General features: G+C 45.9%; 2 protein-coding genes across 5 annotated transcripts; both read right to left on the reverse strand.

Annotated features, from left to right (window-relative positions):
- Positions 1–420: 420 nt before the first annotated feature.
- PSMC3 (proteasome 26S subunit, ATPase 3) lies at positions 421–7,481 on the reverse strand. The gene is made up of 12 exons (XM_039704836.1): positions 7,161–7,481; positions 6,997–7,077; positions 4,160–4,285; positions 3,276–3,380; positions 3,119–3,181; positions 2,526–2,663; positions 2,255–2,398; positions 1,883–2,031; positions 1,304–1,400; positions 1,010–1,155; positions 761–842; positions 421–639 (listed from the first exon to the last, which is right to left on the reverse strand). The coding sequence occupies exons 1-12, from the start codon at positions 7,464–7,466 to the stop codon at positions 529–531; spliced, it is 1,548 nt and encodes a 515-aa protein (XP_039560770.1). The 5' UTR covers positions 7,467–7,481; the 3' UTR covers positions 421–528.
- A 33-nt stretch (positions 7,482–7,514) lies between these two features.
- RAPSN (receptor associated protein of the synapse) lies at positions 7,515–17,395 on the reverse strand. 4 transcript variants are annotated; one of them, XM_039704837.1, is made up of 9 exons: positions 16,854–17,389; positions 16,543–16,752; positions 13,995–14,333; positions 12,622–12,780; positions 12,206–12,304; positions 11,986–12,108; positions 9,334–9,387; positions 8,542–8,741; positions 7,515–7,754 (listed from the first exon to the last, which is right to left on the reverse strand). In XM_039704837.1, the coding sequence occupies exons 1-9, from the start codon at positions 17,043–17,045 to the stop codon at positions 7,682–7,684; spliced, it is 1,449 nt and encodes a 482-aa protein (XP_039560771.1). In that variant the 5' UTR covers positions 17,046–17,389; the 3' UTR covers positions 7,515–7,681. The 4 variants fall into 4 exon arrangements, with proteins under 4 accessions (XP_039560771.1, XP_039560772.1, XP_039560773.1 ...); XM_039704838.1 differs by lacking the exon at positions 16,543–16,752 and having other exon boundaries at positions 16,854–17,383; XM_039704839.1 differs by lacking the exons at positions 7,515–7,754; positions 8,542–8,741; positions 9,334–9,387 and adding an exon at positions 10,598–10,804 and having other exon boundaries at positions 16,854–17,395.
- Between the last annotated feature and the right edge of the window lie 440 nt (positions 17,396–17,835).

Here is a 17,835-nt window from a genome sequence, read left to right on the forward strand (position 1 = left end):
AATGACCTGACTGGTTCCCCAGAGAGCTCACATACACATACCAGCAACAGTGTTAGAGCTTCCAAGAGTTAAGTTCAAGTGACAAAGTTAAAACATCATTCATGTGTGAATTATGTTCACCCTTGCAAAGTGAGTGTTCCAAAATTTCAAACTCTAGCCAGGCTGTAGGCTGTTCACTGGCTGGGCAAGCAAGAACCAGGGATGCTGTCTGAGCTGCAGGTCATCAATGTCACAGTGCACTTACTGCAGTATAGCCTCTTGGTCCTCATGAGGAAGTATCAGAGCAGGGTTTAATCCAATGCTAGTTGGAGGAGGGTCCAAAGGCAGCATGGTGAGCACAGTGCACAGGAGGCTTTTAGCCTGCCTTTACATGGATGCAGACCCACCGAGCAAGGGCAACAGCCCCAACACATCATGGAGTTGTTTTTAAAGGGAAAAAATGCTTTATTTTTTCCAGACAAAAAGTAAGTGATATAGTCCAGTCTATTCCTGTGCTCTCCCAAGGCCACAACCTTGACTGGGCAAGGATCAGGCATAGTACTGCAGATTGGCTTTTTTCTTTGCTTGAACCTCCAGGATTCCTTCCATGTAGTCCTCGTGGGTGAGCTCTGTAGCTCCACGGCGGAGGGCAATCATCCCCTGCCCAACGAGACAGCATTTAGAGAGGGAATGTGAGCACCACACCAGTTCCAAAGAACTGCTCCATTCTAGCTTTCACATTTCCCTCCCATCAGTGCTATTCCTATGGAGGAATACTTACCGCTTCGACACACACAGCCTTGCACTGGGCTCCATTGAAATCATCTGTACAGCGAGCCAGTTCCTCATAGTTCACGTCAGGGCTGATATAAGCAAATGGGAAAAAACGTCTGAGAACATGTACCAAATAGGAAAAGCAATATAGGAAGTTTCCTCAGCCCCACAGTGAGCTCCCAACAAGTGACTGCCAATCACTTCTCAGCACTGAGGTACCATTGTGAGTGACAAAAAGAACCCCAGAAGACCATACCTGACATTCATTTTGCGTGAATGAATCTGCATAATTCTGGCTCTGGCTTCTTCATTAGGCATTGGGAACTCAATCTTCCGATCTAATCGTCCAGAGCGGAGCAAAGCTGGGTCCAAGATATCAACGCGGTTGGTTGCAGCAATCACCTAAGCAGAAGGAGGATCATCAATGTGAGGCACCTGGAAGACAGGCTTCTTCTCCCCAAAGATTCACCAAGCTTCTTCCCTGGACATTGTTTTCCATCCCCTGCTAGAGCACCCTGGACCTCAGCAGCACTCCCTGCTAGCTCCCAACCTTGACTTGTGTGTTGGGCTGGAAACCATCAAGTTGATTAAGTAGCTCCAGCATGGTCCTCTGCACCTCCCGGTCACCAGCCTTCTCACTGTCAAACCTGAGGGGAAACAAGGATAAAACTGTCAGTATGAACCTGACCACCCTGTTCCTATGTTTTTAATCACATCAAAATACTGAATGACTGCAGTTCATGCTCCTTGGCTGAGGTGTTCCAGATTTTTCCTTGAAACTACAGTCCTACCATGATGAGAACTGCAGCTAGACTAACTGTCAGCAGCACCTAAGACTATTTTAGTCCTTACAGCTGAATGGGGCTTATGTTGTCCAGGCCCATGTAGTAAATGAGGGTGAACTTCTCCAGATGCCTGCTGCTGTAAGAAAACAGTTACATAAAGCAGGAGGCTATCTCAAGATCTGACAAACTTTGCTCCTGAGCCCAAGGATTTTAACTGTTATCTATCTGTGACTGTGTTCACACTCTCTGAGCAAGCCATGCTTTAAAAGGCTCTGCTTACATACACAGGCAAAGGAGGCTGCTAGGCAGCTCCCAAGAACTTTACAACTTGGACTAGAGCTCACCTTTTAGTGCCAATGGCATCCAGTTCGTCAATAAAGATGATGGAAGGAGCTTTTTCCTTTGCAAGAGCAAAAGCATCGCGTACCAGCTTCGCTCCATCGCCAATGAACATCTGCACAAGTTGTGGACCTGCCAGCTTCAGGAACGTGGCCTGGGAAGTGAAAGAGAATCAATCCTAGGCCTCATTTCACAATAGGGTCACTTCTGAGTACTATAAGAAACCCTTAATTAAAACAAGCAAGCAAGCAAATAGACAGGAAAATCCCAGCCTTTGTAACACCAATTTGTGTGTATGACCTTTTCCCCTGGAGGTGTTCTTACTCTTTGTCAGGTACTATTCTATAGCTGCACACACTTTCACGGGTTCCTTTTACCTTGGTCTGGGCAGCACATGCTCGAGCTAGAAGGGTCTTCCCTGTTCCTGGAGGCCCATACATAAGGACTCCTTTGGGTGGCTGTATACCCAAATTTTCAAATTTCTCCTTATGATTCATCGGCAGGACAATTGCCTCCACGAGCTACAACAAAAGAAAAATATTAATACATAAACCCATTTTTCTCCACAGATGTAGGTTGTCTGCTTTAGAGTTGAAGTTCAAAGACTGTTGTCTACAGTCACACCAGAATCTATACATAAAGTATCACCTCTTGGATTTGTTTATCCAGCCCCCCAATGTCACTGTACTGCTCGGTGGGCCTCTCATCCACCTCCATGGCCTTCACCCGTGAATCATACTCCGTAGGCAGAGTCTCCAGGATCAAGTAAGAGTCTTTGTTCACCCCCTGTAAACACAAGTCCTTTGCTTTTAACAGGTTCTCTCAGATAGCACTTAATAAACATGCAATCAAAGCTGATTTACTAGACCTCAAGGATGCAAGAATAACCAGCTTTGACACTGGCATTCATCAAATCACCCCAGCTTGGCAGAGTGGACAATGCCACAGTCACATTTTAAACAAGTGGTCCAGTTTATTCACAATAAAAAGACAGGTTTAAAAAACTTACTAAATGGTCTCTAAACTTTCAGCACCTAATTGTATGTATTAAAGGCACACACCCCAAACTGCTTTTCTTTACTACAAACACTAGTAACTGAACCCATAATATCTATCTATGAAAATTTTAGTAGAGAAATGGTCTTGGGGAAACTGGATAGATTTGTCTTCTTTCTTAAAGGCAAGACATATGCAATTTTCTGGCCACCAGCATATCCAACTCTCACAATAGAATCACTCACCACCAGATCTCCAGGCTTCAACTTCTCAGCATCAACCAACCCAATAACAGGCAGGAAATATGTCTGTAAAAAAGAAACCAAAGTGAGCAAAACCAGATGTACCAGGAGAAGATCCTTCGCATCATTCCTCACACCTGGTTGGGCACATGGGTCTTACCTGACGTGTAGAGGTCTTGATCACAGCACACTTGCCCTTTCTCTGGGAATCCAGGTCAATGTTTGCTCCATCCTCCTCCTGGTCATTTGGGTCAACATCCAGCAGCTGAAAACCAGGGTGAAAGAGTTCCTAACAATGTAACCAGGCTAGCAGGATGATCCCAGGATTAATGCTTAGAAGCACTAATCATATGCTTCATATACATGCATCATATACAGGCATTAGAAGAAATAAAACTTTCCATCATCCATCAGCAGTAGAATCCTGAAGGCATTAAAGCCATCCTGTAAAATTGATTTCTTCCTTTCCTTATAAAGCAGCAGGCAGTAGTGCATAGAAAGACAAAAAAATTCAGAACAAAGTAGTAGCTAATGGCACTGTTTCCTTCTGCCATACAGCAGCTCACATTAAGGCTTAAGCTTATTAATTTTTTAACAGTAGTACAAAGCAATCCTATTTTTAATAGCAAACTATCAGCATTCTTCTTCCTGTCATCAGAATTACTGAATTACAAAAAGAATGTGATGGAGTAACAGAGCCATGGCCTTTCATTTGCTGTTTCACAAGTTACAGAGAGCATGTGTCCTATTTCAGATGCTCAAGTTTACACTCAGACGGGCTGTGCCACCCTCTGATGGTTTTTAAGTACAGATGAACAGTACCCAAAGCTTAAGGAATGACCCAGAGAACAAGTGGGCAAGAGACGTGCACTTCCAGGTCACAAATAAAAACAACAGAAAAACCTGAAAGTTCTGGCTCTGGCAGCATTGGAAGTCTGAGAATACTCCAGGTCTTGAATCCCTGGTGAGTTCCCTGCCTTTCTCCCTGCCACTGTAAATTGCACACACTTCTCATGTCACTGTGCAAAAACCCACCACCCTCACCTCAATAACATTGGAGACAAGGTATGGCAGGGTTTTGTTCACTTTGATCTTTTCACTGTTTTCTTTGATCTTGTCTTTCATGGCCTGGAGCTCGTGGGTCACTCTCAGTACCTCACTCTTCATGATCTGCAATTGGTACACAGAAGAAAGAAAAAGTAATCATGTCAGAAAACTGAGGCAAGATAAAATTAATAGATTTTTCCAAGAGCAAACAGTTACAGAAATGTAAGTCTGAGGAATAAAGAGAAATGTAATACATAAAAAAGCAAAGCCAGCAAATTAGCCAGAATTTGTTAGGAATCAAGGCTACACAGTCCATTTGGTCTCTAACTAATCAATAACCCCAAATAATTGCTTCCCAGTGTCACTTGGTAGCCTCAGCCTAATCAGTGCAACAGCTTACAGGGCTGCAATGTAACCTACATAACAATACGGCCCAGATATGGCAACTGTGCCTTGGTTTGGATGGGATCTTTTAATATGTACAGATACTCAAGTAACTACATATACACACCTATTTTAGTTATGTTTTGCAAGGTGGTTGGAACTAGATCATCTTTAAAGCCCTTTGCAACACAGAGCATTCTATGATTCAGCCTGGAGAAGAGAGGGCTCCAGGAAGACCTCATGGTGGCCTTTCTGTATTTAAAGCTGCCTTGTAAGAAAGATGGGGACAGACTTTTTAGTAAGACCTGTTACAACAGGACAAGGGGTATGGGCTTTAAATTTCAAGAGGGTAAATTTACACTAGATATAAGAAATTTTACAGTAAGGACAGCAAAACACTGCAACAGGTTGCCCAGAAACAGGGTGGATGCCCCATTCCTGGAAACATTCAAGACCAGGTTGGACAGGCTCTGAGCAACCTGGTCTAGTTAAAGATGTCCCTGCTTATGGCAGGAATCCATCAAAGGTCCCTTCCAACCCAAACTATTCTATGATTCTATGATCACACTAACTGTAAGGGAAAAAAACCTCTAAGAAAAACAGTTCAGTACTCCCCATCCAACAGTGAGTACATTTACACCCAACACAGATGTCTGCAGTGCTGTCTGGCTGACACTGACAGGCCTTTTCCTCCCTTTCCTGGTTAATCACACAGTGTGCAAATGCACACTTTGTGATCCCCACTGAAGTGACTGCAGCACCAAGAGATCTCAGGAGAACTGGTCACACCTGAATTGGGTGTGTGATTCTGTTCAATGGGGAAATCCACTCTTCACCAAGAAACTATCTTTTTAGAAGTCTTTATGCCTAAGCATAATACTGTGCTGTAACACATTCACAGGACAGAACTGTTACAGGAGCCAATACAGAATCTGTTAAATAAAAATGCAAAAAACTTCTTAACAAATTTGATTAGATTTGATTAAATAAAACAGCCTAGGAAACATTCAAGGAAAACTGCCTGAAGGGAGGTTCTTACAAACATTTTGCAATTATAATGCTCTTACTATAAAATGAAGAAGGCTACTTCTACTCCTTACTGTATTCTGCAGTTTAAAAATAAGACACATATTTACCTTTACTGCCTTTAAAGAATAGTGAGGTACATTAGTAAGTCAGAATTACTTGTGGAGCCTGAAGCAGTATAGGATGAAGTTACTCTGCAGAATTTATGAAATATTTTATCCCAATACTGGTAACACTGGGCAGCAAACATTCTAAATTTGTAAGTGCTCTTTTATGCAAAACCTATCTGTTTAACATCTTCATGAATGAACAAGCAAGAGGATGGAATGTTTTCTCCTCGTGTTGGCAGATGACACCAATTTGGGGGGCATAGTCTCGGTGTTCAAAGGCAGAGCTGCCACACAGAAACCTTACAAAAAACAAGGACACATGTAAAGCCCCGCAGCAGGGAGGGAAGTGCACACATGCTGGTGACTGTCTGGCTAAGGAATGCACCGGGGGGGTCTCCATAAGACAATGGACTGAACAGGAGCCAGCAATGTGCCCTGACAGCAAGGGTGAAAAATGGCATCCTGGGCTGTACTATCAGGACTGCAGGCAGTAGATGGAGAGAAGTGTTCAGTCCCCTTTATTCAATACTTTAGATCCTACCTAGAGCACTCAGTCCAGCTTTTGTACCCCCTACAGCAAAGACATTGATAAAATGGACTGAGTTGAGCTGGGGCCACCAAGACGGCTGGGGGCTGGAGCATGAGCCCTCCTGAGGGAGGTGGGTTTGTTCAGCTGGAGAACAGAACTGGGGAAGGAGGTATCAAAGAGACTGAACCAGACACTTCGCAGCAGTACACGACGGGCAGATGAAATAACAAAGACTGAAACAGGTGCAGCTCAGACTGTAGCAAAGCAAATCCTTATCCTCATGAGGTCAAGCAGCAGCACTGAACACCCTGCGAAGTGGTGCAGTATGTGTCTTTAAAGGCTTTCAAGATCCAACCGGATAAAGCTCTGAGTAGCCTGGGTTGTGGCTGACCCTGCTTTGAGAAGGAGTTTGGCCTGGAGATCTGCTCAAGTCCCTTCCAACCTAAATTACCTAAAGATCCTACCTGACTCAGGCCACAGAACAGACTTCTCCCTCCCCTCTGCCTACGAGGCAGGGAGGGCCTGTGTACCTTTAGCCAAAGCATCCATGGCTGCGTCGAACAGCCGCCCCCTCGGGTCGACGCTCTTCCAGTAATTCTCCCCTACCTTCGCAGTTCAGTATTCCTCAATCTGCCGTTCTCGAGTCAATTAACCGGGTTTAATTTTTGCTGGCCCGGGGCTGTGCTAACCCGCCCGCCCCGAACAACAGCAGCACAGAGCCCCCGGGAGGGCGGCCCGGCCCGGCCCGGCTCCGCTCCCCGGCCCGGCGCGGCCCCGGCCGCTACCTTGATCTCGCTGTCGAGGAGGCGGGTGCGCTGCACGATCTCCTCCGTGGACATCTTCAGCACCTCCTCGCCGACGCCGTCCTGCGGGGGCACAACGGCAGCGTTACCTTCAGCCCGGCCCGCGGCTGGCCCCGGCCCCACCGCCCCCGGCCCCGGCCGCTCACCTCCGACTCATCCCACACCGACGCCATCTTTCCGCCGGCCCGCGGGCACGCGCACGGCGCGGCGGGTTCGGCGCGGCAGATTCCGCACTGCGGCTCCCGGCGGCGCAGGGCGGGCGCGGCGCCACGGGCGGGACGGGGGTTCCACGCACCCTCCCCTTCCCTTCCCTCCCCTCCCCCGGCGCTGCCGCCGCCGCCCCGATCGCGGGCCCCGGCACCCGCGGCCGTGCCGAATCTGCCGGCGGGGCGGGGAGCGGCCGGCGGGTCACGTGCCGCCCCCAAACTGCTGAGTGATGGCGGCGGCGCCATGGCGGGGCGGGGCGGGGCGCGGCGCTGGAGGCAGACGGGGCGGACTCCCGGAGAAACCCTTTATTACAGCCAGTGCCCGTACACAGCGGAGCGGGGGAAGGGAACGGGGCCGAGCCGCGGGCCGGTCCCGCGCAGGGCGGGCCGAGGCGGCCCCGCCAGGCACAGCCTTGGGGCCCGGGAGCGGCTCCGTCAGTCGCGGCCGAGCCCGCGGGCGGTCAGACGTAGCCGGGCTTCACCGACAAGCGGCGGCAGTTGGGGCAGCCGCGGGTCCCGTTGGTCTGGAGGCACCTGCAACGGGAGGAGGTCGGGTCGGGGGCGTCTCCGCGGCCGGAGGCTCCCCCAGGGCGGCTCCACGGCTGCTGCACGCCACAGAGCTGCTCCCCCCGGGCCCTCCCGCCGCGGGCAGAGACCGCATCTCTTTCCCATCTCTTCCAGGGAGGCACTCGGGCAAATGCCTGCACAAAGTTTGTTCCTGTACTGCTGGAGACAAGTCCACAGAGGTCATCGGGCGTCTCTCACTGCACAGTGGTTTGATGCTAATTCCGGTGTCAGTGTGAAACTTTGTTATTAAATTCTGAGTTTCCAGATTAGTTTTTAGAGTGTTTTATAACACTCGTGTTTTTTCCACAATAAAATGTGGTTCAGCTAACTTCTTTCATGGCAGTGGCATGATAACAGTCTGAACAACTTCACCTCTGTGTGCTACTAGCCAAGGGGGAAAGTGAGGGGACTCGGGAAAAACCCACATTGCCCCTGGGAGCGAAGAACTGATTCCCCACAAGGAGTCAAGTAAGAATCTGTGAACCGGGCTGACCACCTACGAAGTGAGGACATCAGTGAATAATTATTTAGAGGACAAGTGGGAGTGTGATGAATATGATGGCTAAATCACCCTCCAGGGCTGTGAGACTCATAGCACTGCAATGGGATCCTGCAAGGCAGGATCAAGACCAAGGTAAGCAGGTGATCAAGACAAAGACTTGGGGAACAGCACGCATAGGACTGCTGTGGGCATAAGCAGCTCTTTCCTATGACTAATGCCATGACAATAATTTTAGTGCTTCCAGCTAATTACTTCAAGTGGAAGAAGTGGGAGCAAGGTAGTGCCTGGAGCTGGTTGTTCTTCTCCCCAATGGACTCTCCACACATGCCACAGTACAGCTCCATCTCCTCCACACATTCATGGAACTTCACCACATGGTCACGCAATTCTTGCTGCTGCTCCTTCGTGCGATAGATCCTTTCACACAGGCAGTGGAGCTTCAGCAGCCCGAGCTGCACGTGAAGGACAGAAACATAAGATGAGTGAACAACAGGGTGAACACAGACCAGAAACAGGAGTGGGAATCCACAGCCCCATCACCAGCTGGAGAAACATCAGCAGGCCTCAACAATTCCTGTCATTAACCCTTCTTCTTTGTGTCACAAAAGGTAGCACCAGGTTTGAGACACTCGGCAGCTCTTCCACTCATGGTTTCCCTCAGCTACCCATGACATGACCCATACATCACTTTCCTTTGCTTCCAGCCAGCACACAGTTCAGCAGCTGCTCAGGGCAAAAATGTTTTTCAGGAAGGACCTCTAATCCTCCAGTTCTCTGCCTGTTTCATACCCCATTTTCACTGCTTCCCATTCTGCTTTGCCTATCCCATTCTGACTCCTCACCCACTTTTCAGACTTGCATACTGATGATTATCTGTGCAACTGCTCACAACCAAACACTTCATGACAAAGCAAATCCCAAACACTCAGTGCTTAATGGGAATGCTAATGAGCAACAACAAGCCTGAATACTTCAGTGTTTGACATCTTATATTGCCTGACAGAAGACTATGAAGAGCGCTGAAAAGAAGCTGTAGGATCCTACCTTGTTCCCTAGTCCCTCTGCCAGCTCCTGTGCCTTTTCAATGCTTTCCAGAGCCTGTGAATTGAGAGCACTGGTTGTTAGTTCTCAGCCAAATATATGAAAAACAGGCTTTTATTAATGTCCTATGAAAATTATTTTTAAAAAGAGGTGAAGAAGTACAGAGTAAAATTTGGATTAACAAGTATCCCTGCAACACTGGAGAATAAAAAAAAAGCTTTTTTTGGGAGGCTAGATTTCCCTCCCCTCCCAAAAGTTAATCCATGAGAAAAGGTTGGTTTCTGAAGCACCACAAGTAATGCAAGAGCTACATTTCTGTTGCAGACACTCAGGGTCAGTGTTGGCAGAGGCTGGTCCCCAAGCAGAGAGAATACAGACTTTTTTAAACTCAGTCCCACATGCTCATTTGGGGCTGGGACGGAGCACTAGCAAAGCAAGCCTTGTCCCCATCCTACCTTGCAGGCTCAATAATTGTTGGGCAACTTCAATTTCGCTTGTACCAGAGGTGAGGAAAGGGATCACCAGCACCAATACACCACACTCATCCATTTTTCCTTACTTTTCATGTATCCACCTTGCCTTACTTACACATGGTGTGATGTAGGAGTGTTCTGCTATCCATTTTTAAAATCTGAAGGAAATATTTAGCATAGCAGCTGTCATACCAAATGACTCCCTACTTTCACCTAGATGTCACAGTGTTCCTTGCTGTTTTGGTAATAATTAGTATCTCTTTTCCAGAGCTATTGAGATCTGCTTCCTATTTGTCCAAGGGGAAGAAGAGGTCTCCCTTGTGATGCAGTAGTTTTCAGGAGGAACATTATAACATTTCTACCCTATAATTTGGCATTACTGCTATTGTAGGAGGAGAGGACCAGATGAGATGCAAAAATGTGCTGTGAATGCAGAGGAGATGGCATTAGACTTGTGGTGGCAGCAACAGCCTAGGATAAGGAAATGTAGGAGAGGGAAGCAGGAACTAGAGGCCAGCAGGGAGAACATAACTAAGAACTGTGCTTAGGAAAACTGAGTGTGTACTGGAAACTCCTGAACTTAATGACTGTGACCAAGAATCAAAGTGAAATGTGTGGGGTAGGGGAAAAGATGTTGAAGAGTCTAGGGGACAGTTTGTCTTGGACAGGATTATGAGGCTGCACAAGAATGAGGTCAAGCAAGCTGTGAGCAGCCTGGAGCATTGATTACATTACATGCAAATGAAATGGACTAACTGGCCAAAGATACTGGAAAGATGGAGGAAGCTTGAACAAAACCAGGGAATCTGCAAGTGGAAAGTTAGCAAATTGCTTTATTAAGTAACTGATGCAGGGATGAATAGCATGAGAAATGGAAACTGGGCCTGGCAAGTTGAAGAACAGGCTTGCGTGAATATTCAGGGATGTGACATCTAAGGAGGTCACATTTGGCCAACAGACGTAAGGTCCCTGACCCAGCAGGGCAGACTTCCCTCTAATGCCTGGAACAGAATACAAGATTCCTCCACTTTCTTCTTCTGTGGGATTTGGTGAGATTAGAATTCTGTGCAAAGCCCTCATCATGTTCTCACAAGTGAGAGCTGCTTGAAATCTGACGGTGGCTTGAGATAGAATCAGTGAATGGAAGAGTTTGATGAGTGCTCTGAATATTCTCTCCTGCAGAGGCCTACCTGCTGTGTCCTGTCCCATTTCTTTTGATACTGAGCTAACTTTTCAAGTCCATAGTTTCTTCTCCCATTGCTGACAAACACTGTGTTCACTTACTGAGATTGCACAGTGTGTCTCACCCAACTGATTGATTCCCTGATGGAGGCACTCAGATGTTGACAGCACCCTGAACTGGTCTATTCTGACATATACTGGACATACTGATGTCTGGGATGCTTCATTTGAGCTAAAATTCTTGGTGTCTCAACAGGAGTGATAGGAGCAAATTTTCATCATTTTTAGACCCACCCAGCATCTTGATGTGTCACTTTGCACAGTTGTTCAGAGCTAGTTCAGGGCTAACCTTTGAGCATTTCATTCTGCGGCTGAGTAATGTTCCTGCCGTGCAATGTGCTGCATCTAGTGCAGTCTGGATTTTAACACACACACACACTGTCTATGCATTTTCAAAATAACTAACTTCATCCCCTTGTTCTATATTGACTGGTTGTTTATCCCCAAATAAAATAAAAATAAATATCTCATTCCTCTGTTTCACATCAGAGTTTACAGACTGCCAGTTTCTCCAGGAATTTTATGCCATATTTGCCTGCAAAGCACATGGTGGAGCTGTAGAGCTGTCTAAACTTCATTAGCACATCAATGAGCTTAGTCATAGAACTAAAAAGTAGGCAGGGGAATCTATTTCAGAGCATAAGGCTTCCTTCCTCCAGCGCTGGTTTCTCAGCGTAGAGCTTAAAAGTCATCAGGATTGACTAATGAGGCAATTCTGTAACTTAGCAGTCTGACTCAGAATGGATGCTCCTACCATTAGTTACAAATTCCTGGCTCAGAGAGACCATTCAGAGAAATATAACTCTACAAGCAACAGACCCTGTTGGTAGAACCAAGGGGGTACAGGTCTCTTCTGAACTGTACCCTCACCACACTGCAGTACAAGACTGTGCTCTGATCTTGTCCTACAAACCTCTGTAGGAACAAGCTTGTAACTAACCTTGTCCAGCTCCTTTTGAATCATCCAGCACTTAGTCACTCCTAGCAGCACCTGGATCAGGCCCAGGCGGTTCCCAATCTCTGTCATGATGCTCATGGAAGAATCATACCGAGGGAAGGCTGTCTGCAGAAGCAGGGAGGAAAACACATGTTTTGCTATGAACTGGTTTTCATGCCCTCTTGCTATTCCCCCTATCCTTCCTGGCAGGGAGGAGCTGTACCTGCACGTCCCTGCGGCTGCGATGGATATCTGCAAAGCAGAGCAGACACAGTGCTTGCAGTGGCCGGTCACCATGCTGCAGGGCAATCTTCATGGACTCCTGAAAGAAATTGCCTCTGGTCAGTAGAACAGCTTGTTCCTGGTTCAAAACAGCAAGGCTGGGACTTTGGAATCCAGCCACTAAAAGCTCAGCTCCAAAGAAGTGGCACCATCTTTTAAAGCAAGGAAAATATTTTTCACATGTTCCTAACCAAAGGCCGTTCAGAGACCTACATTTTGAAGCCCTCTTGGCTACAGAAACCACAGCTTTAGGACTGGAAGATCTACAGTCAAGTGTGCATGGCAGGGTATCTCTCTTTCTCCAGTGGCGTGGCAGGATGCCCTGGCAGAGCCCCCCGAGCTCTGCCCTGCCCGTACCTCACAGCAATCCATGGCGTCTGCCAGGCGCCCCAGCTTCCGATAGGCCACGGCCATGTGGTACTGGCTCATGGCACGGTACTTCAGGCTCCAGCCCTTCCCGTAGTCATTCACCAGCTCAGCAGCTTTACACGGGAAAAACAAGGCTTTCTCGTAGTCCTGTAAGGCATACAAGCACACAGACAGCAGTCACAGCAAAAATAAAGCAAAAAGGAGAGAAGGAAAAAGAGCAGCTATTTTTTTATTTACTAATACTGCAACAGTTACCAGATTTCTGTACATCTTTAAACTTGTGCTGCTCGTCTTCCACGTGCAGTATTTTGGTGGATATCAAATTGTGAAAGATGGAATAGCCACATACTGAATTATTATTTTTCTCTGGGTTCAGGACACTGGAGCAATGACCCAGCAAACGAATTTGATGTAGTATGCCATTAACTTTATTCTGCAGGAACCATTTGCCCTCCTCTATCAGCAGAGGCTGAAAACTTTCTCTGCTCTTACATCATCTCTACTTGTAACATCTACATGGAGCCTTCATTTTCTCTAAATGGTGAGTTTGGATCTCCAAGAGGCTCATTATCCATCACTGCAGGAAATAGGAACTAAGACTCATGGCCTCCTCAAATTCACAAAAAGTAATAATACATTTTAAACATTTTTTTTTTGCATTAAAAGCATGTTAGAAATAAATCTTATTTTACAATAATTATGTAAAACTTATCTTAATATCTAAAACTATTCTCAAGTAAGTTATATGAGATCTCAGAAGTGAAAAATCCTCATATTTTTTTTCATTTCCACAATGCAGAGAGGAAACCACAGCTTTTCAAATTTCCTTTCTCCCTTCTTTTTTCACACCTGAAAAGTATTCAGCACAATGTTATTTTTTTTATATTTGGTCACCACACTTCATGTGATTATCTTCTATGAGTGAAGAAATCACTCCTTGTGAGAAGAACCTATTTGCTGTTTGTACCTGAAGTTAGAGCTGGCAAATCACCTCTGTGCTCAATCCCTGCCTGGTTTTACCTACAGCTTGCTGGCAGCTATTTGCCTACAATGGTGGTAGAAATAGAGAATCCCTGAGTTTTGGCTGCCAGCCGTGTGTCTCTGATGTGATCTTCTTTGAAGCTAAGTTTGATCTCTTCCACACACATATTCACAGCTGCTTCTGCTGTGCTGTGTAAACATGACACTAATCCTCCCATCCTTACTGTGGAGGAGAGTACTCCATTTGGATTTTACAAAGGGATTTTGGCTTACAATGCTCTTCACTTCCTATAGGGAAGACAAAGGCTGAAATCCACGTGATTTCAATGCTTCCCTGAATCTGTGGGACAATCACCCTCCTGTCCCTTAGGTTACTGTACCTTTATCTGGGTGTAGAAGTTCCCCAGGCTGCAGCAGACTCGACACTCCAGCATCTTGTCATCGTTGTTGTGTGCGTAGCGTAAAGCTTTCTCAAAGCACTCCAAAGCCTTCTGGAAAATGCTGAGGCCCAAGAAGGCGTTGCCCATGCTGAGGCTCACCTGGCCATTCAGCTGCATGCTCACAGTGGTACCCTGCATGTTCAGGCATGTCTTACAGTAAGAGATGGTTTTCTGGAATTCACAAAGTTTCTCATTGCTGCGAGCCAGGTTTAGGTAGCTCTCTGTAAGGAAATCTGGGTCTTCCAGCTCCCGTGCTGTGTCAATCTGGACCACTGCAAACTTAGAGTAGAGAAGATAGTGTTTACAAAAGTGTGTAGTTTATTTAAATACAGCTCAAGCACCCACAGAGTAGCAGCTTGTGCTGGAGAAAGAGGCTCATCTCTGAGCAGGGCAGACAAGGCCATCAGCACATGGAGAAGCATTGTAAGCACTGAGCAGTTATCTGGGGGTTTAAAAGGCCTGTGAAGACTCAGAAGAAACGTCTCCCTCTCTTCACACAGTCTCTGGGCAGGGAAGATGAACTAGACTGGCTGTAAGGGGAAAACAGCTGTTAAATGGCCCTAAAGGGAAGCTGGTGAAGCAGGAAACATCTGACACAATGCAGTTCTGTTTTCTTCCACTCATTGTAATGTATCCCACTTTCTCTGGAATTCCTAAGCTATTAAAATAATCTATTAATAGAAAAAAGTAAGCTACTTCTTTAAGGAATTTTCTATTAATAAATTGCAGTCTTGATTTTGACAGTCTTGGTTCTATAACCTCCAGAATTTGTTGCATACTGTTCTCTTAAATGAAGTCTCTTTCAAGCTGCAAACTCTTCTAAGCAGTAACTCTTATGCTCTGTGATGAAGCAAGCACAAGCATTCAAGCTGGCTTGAATTAGTATCAGTAGCAAAGGTGAATAGTTAACAATTTTCATTAGACATTATCAGTTAGGATTATGGATCGCAAATTCCAAAGGAATCAATTACTTCCTTTTTATATTGTGGCTACACATAATAATTTAGGCTACTAGAACATTTTACATTATTTGGAAATAAAAACAAAACCAAACAAAAACCCCCCCCAAACAAAACAACAGCAACAACATAAATTGTATATGTTGGGTTTGTAATTATCTTCTCAGTTTCCATTACAGTTTAGGAAAGCTTCTATGTGGACTCAGTGATGTACACTAGCTCACGCTTCCTCACATTCCCTTAACTTTGCACAAGTTCTTCAGTATTTCCTGATTGCCACATCCTCTTTGTGCAAAGTAAGTTTTCCTCTCCAGAACAGGTTGAGCATCACAACCCTTCTTAAATCACTTTTTATTTCATGGCTTTAATTCTGACCATTTTTCTCCTGATATTTCCTCTCTCAATGGCTTATTGCTAAAGTTCTCCTTTCGCTATCCTTTCACCAGTTGCTCTGTAAAATCTTTAGTCTGACTGAAGTAATTTTTCCTTCCTAATACTGTGAAGAACTAAAATTTACGTACTCTGATCCCACTTTCTTTTCTCTTCTCAGGTAAGGAATTATGTTTGGGTATACTAAGCTCACTCTTTTGCCTTTTTTTTCCCATGAAATCTTCAGTATTTGCTTCTTGCCCTTTTTTCTTCTTTCCTCCCCAGTCAGTTGGTTGTTTTTGCCAGCAACTAATTTCACACCACTTAACAGAATTGTCTTCAAATGTTTTCCAAGTGTATTAATACCTCTCCCTTCTTCTTCATCCTAAGTACTTGGTTTCAATATAGGGCTTTGACACGTGCATGGCTTTACCAGTAAGGTGTGCTCCTCTCCCCGCTCCAATTCCAAACAGAGCTACCAAAAACTTTTCAATGAGATGTAGACACTTCTTTCACCTTTTGTTCTAAATGCTGAATGATAGGCAGTCTAGTAAGAGGCAACCCAAAACATCAGGACAAGAATATCAAAGCCCTTTAGTAAGACCCTATTTCAGGCTGGGATAGTTTCTTAAGACTATTACAACACTCTCTTGCCTTGTCCTACAGATACTTGAGTTGCCCTCCCAAATGCTGCCTGCTGCTCTCTGTATACATCCTCTTACTTCTCAGATCCATACCCCAGCTTCTTTTTTTTTTTCACTTAATTAAACTCTTTATCCTTGTGTGCTGGAAATGTAACTTCAGCTGTTTTTTACCACTCTTCCATCAAGCCTCACATCCTTCCTTCTTTCTTCTATACTGTCCTGACAACTGGAAGCTGCTCTCTGAGCTCAACTGTGAGACATCTGGGATGTCTCAATTACCTCACCAAAACAGCATCTTCTTTTCCTCTCTAAATCAGCCCCCTGGCAAACAAATAATTGTAATTAGAAACCCCCAATATAAGATATATACTAGATATCAGCCAGAAGCTGAACAAGATAACAGACATGTCTCTATAAGAGAGATACTTATTCTACAGAATCCACTTGGAGTTCTCCTTTTATGCTGACATACAGACTGTAAACAGCTTGTAGTTGACAAAGGCCCTGCTCTCATACCTTTTCTTGAAGCCTGATAACGTGGTTTGCCTGTATGTGGGAAATAATCAAGACAGCTTCCCATGAATAACTGAAGAACTTCAATAACCCAGGAATCCTGATGAACCAGATCCAGTGAAAAATCAGATTCTGTCTATCTTGTGGGCTGGAGCTCTTGGTGAGCACCGTGATCACAGCAGTCCAGAACATGCACGCAATAGCTGGTATTTTCTGTTACACACAAAACACCCCCCACTTCAGGTTCTGATCTCCAGCCACGTTCCATCGTGGGTGCGACACAATGGCATGCATTCATCTCCAGTTCACCTTACCTTCAGCATGTCTTTGTATCTGCCCATCTCTGCGTGAGCAGTGATGAGGCAACCCAAAACCCGAAACCTGCCAGCAGGATCCGCAGACTTCTCCAAAACCCTCATCCAGACTCGCAGGGCCTTTTCGGTCTGATTAGATTGGTAAAGATGGAGTCCTTTCTCTATCTGCTGCTTTGTCTGGTCCTGACCCATCTCCCATGGATTAAAAAGCCTCGTACACTAACCTCTAAGGATAGCAAAAAGGACGTGCTTACAAGAGAACACAACGTAAAATGCCCCACTAGAAGAGGGCAGGTTGTGTGCTCAGAGGGCCCAGAGCCGTAAGAGCCCAGCCATGTCAGGGGGCTGGAGCTGTGGTAGGCAATGGCAAGAAGTGGTTGCTCAGCACTGAAGGCAGAATCCCAAATCCACTAGGCAAACATCTTGCTTGCTAGGGCTCCATCAGTGCATTCATCTGTCCAATCCCGTAAACAAAGAGCAAAAGCACGACAGAGAGAGAAAGAGAAAAATCTCAAGCCTCAGGAGTGAAACTCAATCTGAACAGCCAGTGCTGGTCTCCTCCCCATTGGCTGCAGCTGCTCCTGCCAGTCCAGCTCACGTGGCTCCCAGGAATTCTAGTCAGGCTCCCCAGCTCCCAAGGTCACGGTGCCAACTGCCCACCCCTGCCCGCCAGTATGCAGCTTATAAATACCCCAGGGAGAGACAATTGGCTGCAGTCACAGCCGCAGGATGCCGCGGCTGTCTCTTTCCTCTCTGGCCATCCCCTTAGACAAGCACTGCTGGTGGTGGGCTAGCTTGGGAGGAAGCAGACTCAGCTGGAATAGTAGCTTTAGAAAAAATATATGCCTTAAAAGTCAGGTGTGAACAAGGCAACTTCAGTGTGTGCACACGTGCAGTGTTACACTTGAAAAAATGTACTTGATATTTTGCTAGGCACAAAATCAGCCTCCCTTTTGAGGACCTCATTTGGCATCAAGGACTT

This window comes from Passer montanus, unplaced genomic scaffold (assembly GCF_014805655.1).
Source record: "Passer montanus isolate IOZ18808 unplaced genomic scaffold, ASM1480565v1 scaffold18, whole genome shotgun sequence".
Classification (NCBI taxonomy): Eukaryota; Metazoa; Chordata; class Aves; order Passeriformes; family Passeridae; genus Passer; species Passer montanus.